The 14347-nt window shown below is 43.0% G+C and overlaps 2 protein-coding genes across 2 annotated transcripts; both read left to right on the forward strand.

Annotated features, from left to right (window-relative positions):
• Nucleotides 1-998: 998 nt before the first annotated feature.
• Nucleotides 999-5513, forward strand: HYKK (hydroxylysine kinase). Its single transcript, XM_081964410.1, has 5 exons — nucleotides 999-1269; nucleotides 1884-2242; nucleotides 2742-2884; nucleotides 3678-3861; nucleotides 4996-5513. The coding sequence occupies exons 2-5, from the start codon at nucleotides 1891-1893 to the stop codon at nucleotides 5442-5444; spliced, it is 1128 nt and encodes a 375-aa protein (XP_081820536.1). The 5' UTR covers nucleotides 999-1269; nucleotides 1884-1890; the 3' UTR covers nucleotides 5445-5513.
• Nucleotides 5514-6664: 1151 nt separating this feature from the next.
• On the forward strand, nucleotides 6665-14161 carry PSMA4 (proteasome 20S subunit alpha 4). Its single transcript, XM_081964439.1, has 9 exons — nucleotides 6665-6750; nucleotides 7837-7861; nucleotides 8266-8308; nucleotides 9420-9582; nucleotides 10532-10609; nucleotides 11186-11274; nucleotides 12012-12142; nucleotides 12862-12985; nucleotides 13825-14161. The coding sequence occupies exons 2-9, from the start codon at nucleotides 7859-7861 to the stop codon at nucleotides 13977-13979; spliced, it is 786 nt and encodes a 261-aa protein (XP_081820565.1). The 5' UTR covers nucleotides 6665-6750; nucleotides 7837-7858; the 3' UTR covers nucleotides 13980-14161.
• The last annotated feature ends 186 nt before the right edge of the window (nucleotides 14162-14347 follow it).

Genomic DNA, 14347 nt, shown 5'->3' on the forward strand with positions numbered 1-14347 from the left:
AGACAGTGAGGAGGTTGGGGAGGAATATGGCCAGTCCTGGAGTCTGGGGAAGGTTCTGATAAGGGCTCTGTGTTGGAGGCAGAGAGGGGGCCAGGGCCAGGGCCGTCTGACAGTTATCAGTTGCCTTTAGAGTCCGGCATCAGTGAGGCAGAGGAACAGCTGGAGCCTGTTCCCAGTGTGCACATGCGCAGAGTTGCCAGACGAAGGGAAAAGCTAAAGAACAGGGGGCGACTCTGGAGTAAGGCCACAGGTGGACAATGAATGGCCCCTCCCAGAGGAAATAAAAGAGGAGCGAAAGGGGGGGGGGAGTTTGCAGGAGACCATTAGTTCGCTTCCTTGGTTCCTGACTCTCTGAGACTCCTTGCCAAATTTTGCAGAGATCGGCCTGGCAGCTCTCCAACCAGAGAAGGTCTGTGACTGTAAATCCTCCCTTGAAAGACTTTGCTGGATGTGAATGAGCAGAATTCACAGTCAATTAATAAAAGGGTTTTTTGTGGGGACCAGGAGTTTGCCTCATGCTCTTGGGAAGCCTCGGTCAGAACAAACAATCGGGAACTTTTAAGAAGTGTGGACTCCAACTCCCAGAACTGCACTCCTCTTAAAGTTCTTAAAAACACTGCCTTAAAACATTAAACAGACTTTGCAATTCTGCAGAAATTGCATACCAGAGGAAACAAAAGGGGGGGGGGAGCACATATGGGAATATAGGAAGAGTGATACAAGCTTTAAACTTAACAACTCTTCAGATGAACAATTCCTTTTCAAAGTCGAGGATGGAGGAAGGAATTTAGGCTCCAGATGAAATCCTGTTCAATTTGGGCTTTTTAATGTGGTCTTAATAAAAATCGGAACTCTGGCGTCAGAAATAGACAGGAATATAAGCAGGGGGGGGGGGAGGAAGTGGAAAGCTAAGTTCCTTACAGCCAATTGGAAGCCTCCTTACAAACGGCCTCAAGCGACGCCAAACCAACTTCTACGCCCTCCTTTGATTGGACGGCAGTAGATGCCACGCGGGCGAGGGTTGCAGGTCGGATATTCCCATCCCGTGAATGCGATTGAATTTATTTCGGATTATTTTACTCCTGGCGCTGTCCCACCAGATGCCGTAGTGCTCCACCTGGCAAGAAAATATTGCCTTCTGCTCTCGTATCGGTTGCGCGCACAGGTGAAAAACATTTCAGCTGCTCCCTGCGGACTTTGACAAAGGAACAACAATTGCCTTGCACAACTGGCTTACGGTGGAGACGTTTAAACACCTAGATTGCCCAGGTAAGGCATCAGGTTTGAGCTTCAAACAGAAATTCTGCCCTTCCAGGGGAAGACGATCTGTTTTGTCTTCCAACAGACCTTTAAAAGGCTACATAGGAGATAGACAGATAGATAGATAGATAGATGATAGATAGATAGATAGATAGATAGATAGATAGATAGATAGATAGATAGATAGATAGATGATAGATAGATAGATAGATAGATAGATAGATGATAGATAGATAGATAGATGATAGATAGATAGATGATAGATAGATAGATAGATGATAGATAGATGATAGATAGATAGTTAGATAGATAGATGATAGATAGATAGGATAGATGATAGATAGATACATAGATGATAGATAGATAGATGATAGATAATATGACTTGCCTCTCTTAATGAAGAACTACTTGAGCATATTTGCATAGCTTCCGTATTTGGAAAAACAAATAGCAAATAACGCTGATTCCAATCAGCGTATTTCTCAGCCTTGGTGCCTTTCGGTTGGGTGGACTTCAACTCCCAGAATTCTCCAGCCCCCAACTTTGGACTTTGGCTTTGCAATTGTGCAGTGGCAGCTACTGATCAGTACAGTGAACCCAGCTGTTCTCCTTCTCCTCTTTAGATGCACCATGTCTTCCGGAGACCAGCCGCCACCGCAGGTTTGCCCCCTGATTAAGCCAACCTTCACCGAAAAGCAAGCTGCCGAACTGGTCCGAAGGCTATTTGGACTGGAAGCCTCCCAGCTCAGGCCACTGCCCAGCTATGACGATCAGAACTTCCATGTGAGCGCCACTTCGTTCCCAGAGGAAGGCGAAAGCCCTGGGGACTTTGTCCTCAAAATTATAAACGCTGAAGATAGCCAGAATTCAGATCTGGTCGAGGTTCAGACTCAGATCATGATGTTTTTGAACAGCGAGGGTTTCCCTGTGGCCATGCCGCGTCTCACCCTGGATGGCAAGGTGTTGTTTCTGGAAACAGTAGGTGAGGAAGCTGAACGTATTGTTGGCATTCAAATCCTGCCTTTTGTCTATTTCAGGGGTCGGCAACTTTAAACACTCAAAGAGCCATAAAGGTCCTAACCGGAAGCCCCCCGTTCAATTCTGGAGCCGATCAGAAATCCGGTTCCCCTACCATAGAGTCTCCTCCTAGCGTGGCGTCCTTTTTCCTCTACCTGTCCCAACCAAAAGCTCTTATCAATTGTGGAGCCGACTGGAAAATTTGCCCCTTGCCATAGAGTCTCCTCCTAGCGCGCCATGCTTTACACCGCCACCACCCCCCAAAAAACCTGAAGCTTCTCTCAAAATTGTGGCACCGACACATTTATATATATATATAAAACAGGGCAATTAGATCTGTGGGCTGCTGTTGGCATCGAGTGCCTAACTACACATTACATAACTGCTGTGTAAATCCTAACTAAGTTTTCTTTACGACTACTAGCGACTAGTAATCTAAAGTGTTTTTTTTTTTACCTCTTAAGATACTGGATCCTCCACCCAGAAGTTTGTGGTAAGGTTGTTGAGTTACTTGCCTGGAAAAACTGTAGCCACCATCCCTGTGACTCCTTCAATTCTCTATGACATTGGACAGATGGCAGCAAAGCTCGATAAAACGCTGGCAGAGGTGAGCTTGTACGATGAGGCTTTGCACAAAGAAAGAAATGGGAATTTAATTCTGTGTTTGACCATTGGTCGGATTTGATCCCAGGTTTGCCTGACCAAGAGACTGCAGCTTTATATAGAGAAGGTGTGTGGGAAATTAAATCCATGAAGCTTCCTGTTGTAACCACACTTTATATTAGGGGTGCCAACATTGGCCACCCCTGGACTTCAATTCCCAGAATTCCCCATCCAACATGGCTGCCTGGGGAATTCTGGGAGCTGACATCCACAGGTCTTAAATTGGCCAACATTGGACAGCGCTGCTATCTATCTATCTATCTATCTATCTATCTATCTATCTATCTATCTATCTATCTATCATCTATCTATCTATCTATCTATCTAGTATTCAATAATTACAACAGTCTAGCCAGACAAATGAACAATAGAGAGCCCATGATATTAGGGCTTTATTAAATACTGCCTTGATAAAATACTTATAACCTGGGATTTATCAGTGGGATTCAGGAACAAGAATAGAATAGAATAACAGAGTTGGAAGGGACCTTGGAGGTGGTCTAGTCCAACCCCCTGCCTAGACAGGAAACCCTGCACCCCTTCAGACAAATGGTTATCCAACATCTTCTTTAATACATACAAACTTCTTTAAAAAGAGTATCCATACTAATTGCTGCATTAGAACAATAAAACTCTGCAGTCCAATCCCTCTGGAATGATGTTATCAGTCCAAAAGTATGTCCATTATCTTTGCAAAAAAAATGATTGATTTATTGTGTTTTCTTCTCATTTCAAAGAAATTCCAGCATCCGTTGATAAAAAGTTTACACAGGGGTGAATTTATCTGGAATCTGTCAAATGTTCCTCTTCTGAAAAATTACCTGTTTGCTCTTGGCAAGAACGAATACCTGGACGCAGTGAAAGAGGTGATTGAGCAGTTCCAAGTTAACGTCATTCCAAAACTGAGCTCTTTTCGATCCTGTAAGTATTTTTATTTGGTTATGATAAGATCTCTCTTTTGCTTTTGCTTTTCCTTTACTCATGGCAAGCTGGAGAAACAACCTTCTGCTGTTTTAATTGTTGCAAGGCTCGCTCCTTCCTTCCTTCCTTCCTTCCTTCCTTCCTTCCTTCCTTCCTTCCTTCCTTCTTTCCTTTGTTCTTTCCTTCTTTTTTCCTTCTTTCTTTAATTTATTTAATCTGCCACCCATGTTAACCACAGATTGACTCTGGGCAGCTTACAATTTAAAAACAATACAACAATATTTGTACAATAAGAGCAGTACGCTATAAAAATACAAATTATCTGTTATAAATAAAACTAAAGGTGGAAAGAAGTAGGCTGAACAGCGGGGAAGGTGGTAGAATCTGTTATTAATCTATCAACTACCTCCAGCGTGATGTTTCCCCATTGTAAGATGGGCAGCTATGCAAATTAGATGGGAGGACAGAAAGAACTAGAAACAGACAAAGTTGGCTGATTAAATAGAGATGATAAAGATGATAGGATAGATTAGATTAGATTAGATTAGATTAGATTAGATTAGATTAGATGGATGGATGGATGGATGGATGGATGGATGATAGATAGATAGATAGATAGATAGATAGATAGATAGATAGATGATTAGATAGATGATAGATAGATAGATAGATAGATAGATAGATAGATGATAGATAGATAGATAGATAGATAGATAGATAGATAGATAGATAGATGATAGATAGATAGATAGATGATAGATAGATGATAGATAGATAATGGATGGACAGACAGACAGACAGACTAGATATGAGAGAGATTCCTTCTCAAGCAAAGCTGTTCCATTGTCAAGTGTCTCTTCCTTTCCAGAAGATGCTTCCAAGGCTGAATTGAATTAAATTAAATCTCTTTGAGGCAGATGGGCGATTAAGAAATACAAACTATAAATAAATAAATCTGCTTCTCTGTCGTTTTTTCAATGACAATTTGTAGCCTTAACCACAAGAATAGGCGAGAAAAGGTCCATTCCTCCCTAAGCCCTCCCTAAAGTGCTTTGGGACTCGAGGGAAGGGCAGCCCTCCCTGAAGTGCACAGTCCACGTAGCCTCGAGTGACCTTCTCTTTTCCTCCATTTAGGCATCAATCACGGGGATTTCAATGACCACAATCTTCTAGTTGACGTGGTTTCCGCCTCCTCTCCAGACCCGCAGTACAGAATCTCTGGGATTTTGGACTTCAGCGATATGAGTTACGGCTACTACGTGTTTGAAGTCGCCATCGCCATCATGTACATGATGATCGAAAGCAAAGACCCCCTCTCGGTGGGAGGCCACGTCCTGGCTGGGTTTGAAAGTGTGGTCCTTTTGACCCCAGAAGAGCGAGACGCCCTCTTTCTCCTGGTGTGCGGGAGGTACGCCCAGTCGCTGGTGGTTGCCGCTCACACCACCCTCCTGCACCCCGAGAACGAAGAATATTTAATGATCACAGCCAAAACGGGGTGGAAGCATTTGATGATGCTAGTCGAGATGGGCCAAGAGACGGTTGAACAAATCTGGTTTCAGACAGCAGAGTCCTATCGGAAATGATCTGCCACCATCTTTGAGATCACCGTTACAGATATTATCAAAGTGGAATTAGAGGAAGTTGGCAGATTTCTTTTTTTTAAAAAAAAAAACACACCTGGGAAAGTTTATGTTGCTACTGAAGAATTGTTTTCAGGTCCAGTCCGGTTATACGTGTAAAATACGGTTTGGTTTTATTTTGGCGCTTATGCCAGGAGAGAGAAAGGAAATATCAAACTGTCTTGTTTTTTGCATTCAGATGTTCCTCTGGGAATTGGCAGCAACAATCAGTCTTCCTGCAGAATGGAAACTTGACATCTTCATTAGCACATTCTGCACTTTTAAAAAATAAAGCGATGCTTCTTTGTAGCTTTTGTCAGAGGGTTGGTATGAAGCACTGTCAGCTTTTTGCTCCTGTCTGGTATGTAGAGAATTCATAGAAAATGGTTGTAAATCTTCCTCTGAACATTCAGTAGTGGTTTTATTAAACTATCTACCTCTCTGCATAGCACAAAAAAACTTGTGGGCCTTATAAGACTTGACATCCATGTTAAAAATGGGAAATCAAGGCTAATAGGCTACGTTGTGAAAGTTTATTTCCACCTTAACCTGTCTCCTCCTTTGGAAAAGTCCATAAGAGACTACAATGCCCTGGGCATTAGAAACCCCATTGAGGCTCAGTTCCTCTGCAATAAAAACCAAATTACTGCTGGATTTCAATAAAATATATAGATAAGACCTCTTGCAAAGTATAGCCATGTGTATTTACATATTTGCTTCTAAAAGATCAACACAACATCAGGTTTTTTTCCCCCTCTGTACACACATTTTGGAGTCCTTGAGTGTGAAAGAGCATGATTATTTATTGTTAGTCTGACAAAATGCATCCTTATTTGAGCTCCTTTACTCTCCATGCACGTTTTCCTGGCCATACAGAGCATGATTTGCCACCTCTTCTCAAGATGCTCGTTCCCAGTCTAACCGATGCTCTGGATTACCTAGTGGTCTCCCATCCAAAGTCCTACCCTACCCTTTCAAGATTTATTCTACTTAAGTTTATATAAATTATATCTCTATGCCTACCAGCCAAGGCCAGCTAAGAGCTGCCCTCTGCTGAAATAGGAGGCACCCTTTATTCATATATCCCCAACGTTCGAATTCCCTCCCTGCCCACAACAAACATGGCGTTCGAGGCCACGCTCCGGAAGTCCGAAAAAGGACCCGTCTAGGAGTCGAAATCTGTATCTCTACTCCGCCTCTCGCCCAGCCGGCTGCCTGAGCCGGTCGAGAGTGCGCAGGCGCGAGGCGACCATTTTGGAAGGCGGCGGAGGTGAGGGGAGAAGTTAGTGGGGTTTCTCTCTTCGAGGGGAGCCGGACGCCGCCGGGTCGGAGCCCCTCCCGGGGCAGGGTGATGAGACGCGGACGCCTCTGGCTTCCGGGGGACGTTCCTCTGCCGGCTGTCTCCCCGGGACTATCGCCTTTCTCCCGGCTGGGAGGATGACTGTGCAGCTCCGGGAAGGGAATAGGGAAAAATGGCTCTCAGCGGGTTGATTGATTGATGGATTGGTTTGATTGGCAGGCAGATGTATTGACAGGTAGACAGGGGAGGGGGGCGTAAGTAGGTAAGAAGATCCAATGGGTAGGTGGGTCGGCGGACAGGTGGGAAGTAGGTGATGGGGCAGGTGGGTGATGGACGGACAGAGCAATGGAGCCATTCAGCACAAAAGTATGCAAAATTACAGGGGCTGGGTGGGTGGGTAGGAGGGTGGCTGGATGAGTCAGCAGGTAGGAAGGGGGCTGGAGTGGTGGCTGAAAAGAAGGGGGGAGGGAGGGAGGAAGATGGGAAGGAAGGAATAATGGTGTGGATGGAGGGTTAGAGCCGGTGGGGAGATATTTAGGGGGAGGGAGGGGGGTATCTAAGGTAGGTAAGTAGGTGGATAGCTAGGGAGACGGATGGATAGTGGGTAGGTAGGTAGATAGGTAAATAGATGGATAGGGACCTCAGCTGGTTTTGTGTCTAAGGCAGGACTTGAACTCATGGCCGCCCGGTTTGTAGCCCAATGCTCCAGTCACTTTTTCATCAAAGGCCCGGCCTCACCTTGTATTCCTAGCCATTTGCTGATGATTGCAGCACTCCCCAAAGCATTGAGAAATTGCTTCTAGTTTTACTTTCACATTTCACAACTTTGCTTTTAAGCAAAAGGAACTTCTCTTTTATAGAACTAGTTCAGTAGCATTTGTGGGCAAAGGATGAATCTTTGCTACCTAATATAATCCTTTTAACACCCATTCTTTCAGAGCCAGCTTTTCTTATTATCTCATCATAGTTACATTGGAAATTTGGAATGTTTTGATTTTGATATGTGTCAAATTTCTAATCCATGCATAATTCAACTTTTTTCTCTCTCTTTTACAGCGTAGTCTAACCCAGAAGCACCATGGTGAGTTTCTGAGTCCCAGTTTCAAAACATAGGTTAGGTAGATCATAAATGTTAGGCTGTATGTATCAGAACAGCTATGCAGTCTTGTCCATTCATTCTCAGAAATCCAGTTGATAATGAAATTATTAAACATGAATCCCCCCCAACAACAATTCCACCTGCCTACAGCAGTGTTCCCCAACCCTGACAATTTGAAGATGTATGGACTTCAACTCCCAGAATTCCCCTGCCGTGAGAATAGGATTCCATACATCGTATTACCAAGAATAATTGTCCTTCCCTTTTTCAGAGAAAAAGTAAACTCTTCTGTACTTCTCAGTCACTTCTTTGTGGGTCCCAATGAATATTTATTCATCCATCATTGAGTGCTTTATTCATTAACAAAACAAACTTTTTCCTTGCAGTCTCGAAGATATGATTCTCGAACGACCATCTTTTCCCCTGAAGGTAATTTTGTGGCAAAAAGAGAGAAGCAGCGAGAACCAGATACCCATGGCATCAGAGATGCTCTATATTGAATTCCAGCTCTCTGATCCCATGTCTAGGATTATAAGTAGTAGCAAACATTTGGTTCTTTGTTACCAAAGCAAGGATTATTGCATTATTATTTTGCATTTAACATTGCTTTTAAAAAGGAGAGTTGTGAACGTATGATTTCATTCCCTTTTTTTTTTTCAGTTGAGAGAGCTAGGTATTGAAGAGAAGAATTAGAGGGTGGGGGCATGATAACTGTTTTCCATTACTTGAAGAGCTGTCTCAGAGAAGTGGGGTTGGGGGCGTTATCAACCTATTCTCCAAGGAAGCTGAAAGCAGGACAAGAAGTAATGGGTGGCAGCTTGTTAAAGAGATCCCATCTAGAAGTAACATTGAGAACAATCAGTCAAGGAAACTCCCGGAATTTCCTCCCAGAATTATGGGTTGTTACATCACTGGAGCTTTTCAAAAGTACACTAGACAACTATTTGACCAGAATGGTATGTCTTGTCATGAACAGGGGGTTGGACTAGAAGACCTCCAAGCTCCTTTCCAGCGCTATGACTCTTATGTTATTTGGAGGGTATGCTTCGTTCTTCTAGTCCAGTGAGGGCGAATTTATGGCACGCGTGCCAGAAGTGGCACACACAGCCATCTCTCCGGGCATGCCAGCCGTCGCCCATTGATCTTCCAGGTTCTGGCGTATCGGCTAGTTGGTCTTTGTGCATGCAGAAGCGCTGAAACGGAAGAGCAGCCCCCTGGTGTGCAACGGTGCTTGGGCCAACTGGCCTTCGCTCGCACATGTGTGCCAGAAACTGGAAGACCAGTGCGCACGCTGGAAACTGGAACGTCAGCTCCCCGGTGCATGCATGCGCGCAGGGGAACTGCTCTTCCAGTTTCCGGTGCTCCCCTGTGCGTGTGCGCACGCTCCTGTTTCAGCATTCGGTACCGAAATGTGTTCTAGCCAACACTGTTCCAGCCTTAACCTTGTAGAGACAGTTGGCTTCAGGGTCCTGATACTTCAGGGAGAGGTGGTAGCCTCAGATTTGACCCCTTAACACCTCTCTTCATGGTCTCCTCTTAGGTCGTCTGTACCAAGTGGAATATGCAATGGAAGCCATCGGCCACGCTGGGACCTGCTTGGGAATTCTTGCCAACAACGGAGTGCTGTTAGCAGCAGAACGACGGAACATCCACAAGCTTCTGGACGAAGTCTTTTTTTCAGAGAAAATATATAAACTCAACGAGTGAGTGAGATTCTGCTGGAATTTTTCTTTTTCTTTTTTTTTAATCTGCACGCTTCACCGATGCTCTCCTTGAAGTCAGGTTCTTGGGTTCCTGTTGAATCATTGGAAATGTTCAGGGACTGGTTTCTTCAGGTAGAAGAGAATATTTGTAGCTCGGGTGTGAACTGTAAGGTCCTTCGTGGTCTGTGAGCTTGGTGGTTTTCTTGCAAACATTTCATGACCGAACTAGGTAACATCATCAGTGCTAGAAGGGAGTGGGGTTTGCGAGGGGAAGGAGGAGGAGGAAGAGTTATCTGAGCTTGGTGGTTGTCTTGCAGACATTTCATGACCCAACTAGGTAACATCATCAGTGCTAAAAGAGAGGAGGAGGAGAACTGGACGACGACGATGACGACTGTGGGCTCCTTATTGCTCTGTAAACTTGATTTTCTTGTAGATGTTTCATAACCAAACTAAGTACATCAATAATGTTAGCACTGATGATGTTACCTAGTTTGGTAAGGAAACCACCAAGCTCACAGACCACCAGGGTCCCCACAGTATTTTTCAGGCCAAGACCCACATTGAGACTGAAGATAGAATGCCTGGGGAGTGAGGTGGGGTGTCACAACAAAGTAGGGAGCCCTTGACTTAAAATAAAACCAACTCCAGTTTTAACTATGTGTACATGTGATGGAATATTTACAGTTGCCTAGAGTTCCATTTCTTTAATTTAGTGTTTCTAACTTTTGTGGGCTTCAGCTCCCAGAATTCCCCAGCCAGCCTTCCCCAGTGTCATGCCTGCCAGATGTGTTGGCTAGCTAATCCCATCTTTTCCACCAGCCTCACCACCTGCATATCTCGTCTATTGCTCTAAGGCCTTTGATAGTTGGCATGGCTGGCAAAAACAGATGGTTGCAGAATAGACCACAAAGCTCCTGGTCTCACTCAGATCCCTTATATGTTTCAGAGATATGGCCTGCAGCGTGGCCGGCATAACTTCAGACGCCAACGTGCTCACCAACGAACTGCGGTTAATTGCACAAAGGTACGAGGGCAGCCTGATGTTTCTCAGCTGATGACAAACCACCAATGTATTTGGAAACTAAGGTTCATCAGGACGGCAAGACTAGCTTGAATTATTATTGTATTAAAGGCTAGAAGCCATGAGGAGGAAGCTACTCTCTTTAAGTATTTTTAATTAAATGTGTTACAACATGCAAGGTGGGGGAATATATTCAAAATTGTGCAGGTGTTTCTAAGGCTGACCAGCGCTTTCCATGTTAAGTGTCCACCAAAACAGTATTCAGAAATTCAGAGTTACTTGAAAGGTTGTTTTTAAATACTTTTAAAGCATTTATTTAAAGCTGGCAGCTGCTTTTCATCCCACCACTCCACGGGGCCGGATACTTTGCATTGGCCCATAGTTTGAGGATGCCTATTTTAAAGCTTGAATTTATTAACAATAAAGCTTAGTGGTGGGGCTGTTTCTATCCCCATTAACAGAGAGAAGGATTCTGTTTCACAGTCTTATATTCAATCTCTCTCAAAGTCCTCCAGAGGGGTTTCTTTTTCAGTTATAGCTTCTGCATCCTTGGCATGTTTCTGTATTTTCGTGTTTCAGATATCTGTTGCAGTATCAGGAGCCAATTCCTTGTGAGCAGTTAGTAACAGCCCTGTGTGATATCAAACAAGCCTATACACAGTTTGGAGGTAACTTTTGTAATTTGTCAGATGAAGTTAAGTGTGACAGAAATGTCTGGCTCATGGAAGGAACACCTGTCTTATTCTTGTGGTGTGTTGAAGGATGTTTTATTGACTCTAGAAAGCTAACAAGGTATGACAGACAGACTTCATCTATCTGATGAAGTTGAATCCCTTCAGGGAACAGATTTCATTTCTTTTAAGTCTGCCACAAAAGTCTGCTTGAAAGTTTTAAAAAAAAACACAGCTTATTTTAAGTTTTGCTTTCTTTTTATAAAGTTGATTCACAGATTTGGATATAGTTAGCCTCTAAATAACTAAACCACCCTCCTCCTCATCTGTGCAGGTAGTTCTCGATTTATGGCTATAATTCTGCCCAACATTTCTGCTGTTTGTGAGTTTTGTCCCGTTTTACGAACTTTCTTTTGTTAGGCTTTTGTTAAGTGAATCACTGCAGCTGTTAAATTAGCTGTTAAACAGTTGTTAAATGAATCTGGCTTCCCCCTTAGTCACAAAAGGTGACCAGATGACCCCAGGACACTGCAACGGTCATAAAGTCACTTTTTTCAGTGCCGTGGTAACTTGGAACCATCACTAAACAGACTGTTGTAAGTCAAGGACTACCTGTAGTATAATTTTACACTTGGAAAGAGTGTGTTAGAATTTATCTCACAGAGCAGTTCTTGGCAATGTGTTTCCCTTGGTAAATTGCATCACTTCATTTAAATCACCCTTATGCTTAACAGGAAAACGTCCTTTTGGTGTTTCGCTGCTTTACATTGGCTGGGATAAACATTATGGTTTCCAATTGTATCAGAGCGATCCAAGTGGGAATTACGGCGGTTGGAAAGCCACCTGCATTGGAAACAACAGTGCTGTAAGTTTGTTTATTTACCTGTGCATCTACCTAGCAAATTTTGAAACCGCCCATCTCCCACAAACGGATGTTTCCGCCTTGGGTGTCCATGTTTTCTCCTGCATGTTTGAAAGCTTGGGGAATTCTTGAAAAAGGCATTCTGCAGGAATAAACTCTGATCTTAGCAGGTAGAAAAATAATCCCGTGGAAGGGGGAAACCCTTATGTCTGCAAAGGAACCTTGGAAAGTATTCAGAAACTTCAACCATGTAGTGAAAAACACAGCAGCCAAGACTATTAAGGGCAGGGATAAGGGGTCCTGTAGATCCAGATTGTTTAACAGGATTCAGGCATTTTTCAACTAGGAATGTCTTCCAAAGAGAAGTCCATTAACTATGGGTATGAAGTAAAGCCAATATTCTTTCACTGAGCCCTTGGTAATTTCTAATGGAATTTAATATTGCTGTGGCTTGCTCTACAGAATTCTTTGTTCTTTCTATATTCTTGGGTTGGTTTTATTTTTAACTGATCCTTTGGGGAATCCTGATGGATAATTAAAAGATTTATGGTCATTTTGATGAATGGAAGTATTGTACGTGTAGTTTAGGTATAATTTAATGTAATTTTAGGTTTTGTAAGTTGCCCAGAGTCCCTTGGCTAACATGGGCAGTTTTAAAAATTGAATGAATAAATGCATAAATGAATGAATGAATACTGCAGTGCTTTTCTGTTCTTTAACAGGCAGCTGTGTCAATGCTGAAACAAGATTACAAAGAAGGAGAAATGACTTTGCAATCCGCACTTGCTCTGGCTGTCAAAGTCCTGAATAAAACGATGGACGTTAGTAAATTGTCAGCGGAGAAAGGTAAGCCTTGGCTCTGATGTGAGATCTTGGATATGGGTTTTGATTTCCTTAGAGAAGTGCTGTTCCAGTTGTCAAAGAGCGTTGCTAGCTCCTGGTTTATTGCACTTATTTAAAAGCCTGTTGAATTTTAGGATGATGTAGTTAAAACAGTCCTGTCACCTCGAGTCTTTGGCAGTTAGGGTTTTGAATTGTCTTGAGTTAGATTTTGAGATGTTGATTGTGTATTTCTATCTTCTTTAAATCAGCCTGTTGACTTTAGTAGGCAATTGAATTGTTTTATAAGAAGAAAAATAATAGCTTTCAGTGATATATTTGCTCTATAAAGCTCTTGAAATCTTCAAATGGGACGTGGTAGAAAAGTTTGCAATAAATCTTTTGGGCTATATCACCTCTCATAATGCCAAAAATAGTTTTCTGCAACATTCTGGGTGCTGTGAAAAATTGCTTTAAATCAGCGGTTCTCAACCTGTGGGTTGGGACCCCTTTGGGGGTCGAACGACCCTTTCACAGGGGTCGCCTAAGACCATCGGAAAACATAAAATAATTTTATGGCTGGGAGTCACCACAACATGAGGAACTGTATTAAAGGGTCGCGGCATTAGGAAGGTTGAGACCCACTGCTTTAAATTGTCAATTAGAAAACTAGAACAAAAAGTAAGTTTTAATAAGTTCTCTGAGGCCCACTTGGTTGTTATATTTTTTGATTCAGTCAGACAATTCAGACGTTAAAAGTTCCTTCCTTTCTTCCTAACTTCCTACCCTCTGTCTGTCTCCGTCCCTCCCTCCCTCCCTCCTTCCTTCCTTCCTTCCCATTTTCTTTTCCATGTCTTATGTTTCAGTTGAAATTGCAACCCTAACACGAGAGAATGGAAAGACGATAATAAGAGTTTTGAAACAAAAAGAAGTGGAAGTATTGATAAAGAAACACGAAGAAGAAGAAGCCAAAGCAGAGCGTGAAAAGAAAGAAAAGGAGCAGAAAGAAAAAGATAAATAAATCAAGCACCTCAAAGAAGGAGCCGTTTCCATAAACTGGCCCAATTTTTGAAGGGCTGTTTATTGAATCCGTTCCTTTATATCACTGAAAGACATCACCTCTTTCGTCAGCGAACAGAAATCTCTTTGTCATTCTATCTTTCTTTTATATTACATAATAAAGTGAACAGTATCGTCACAGTACTAAGTATGTCCAAGTATAGTTACTTCTTCCTCGTCCTCCCTCTGCATTTCGTTTGGGTCTGTCTTGCTGAAACCCTAGGATCAGAAATGTTTCTAGCAGATCTTGCTGATAGAAACATTTTCACATTTTCTTTTTATCTCGTTATTGTACTAAACTTGGGGGGGGGGGGGGTTGCTGAGCAAAAA

The sequence above is a fragment of the Natrix helvetica genome (assembly GCF_964273705.1).
Source record: "Natrix helvetica genome assembly, chromosome: 12".
NCBI classification, from domain to species: Eukaryota; Metazoa; Chordata; class Lepidosauria; order Squamata; family Natricidae; genus Natrix; species Natrix helvetica.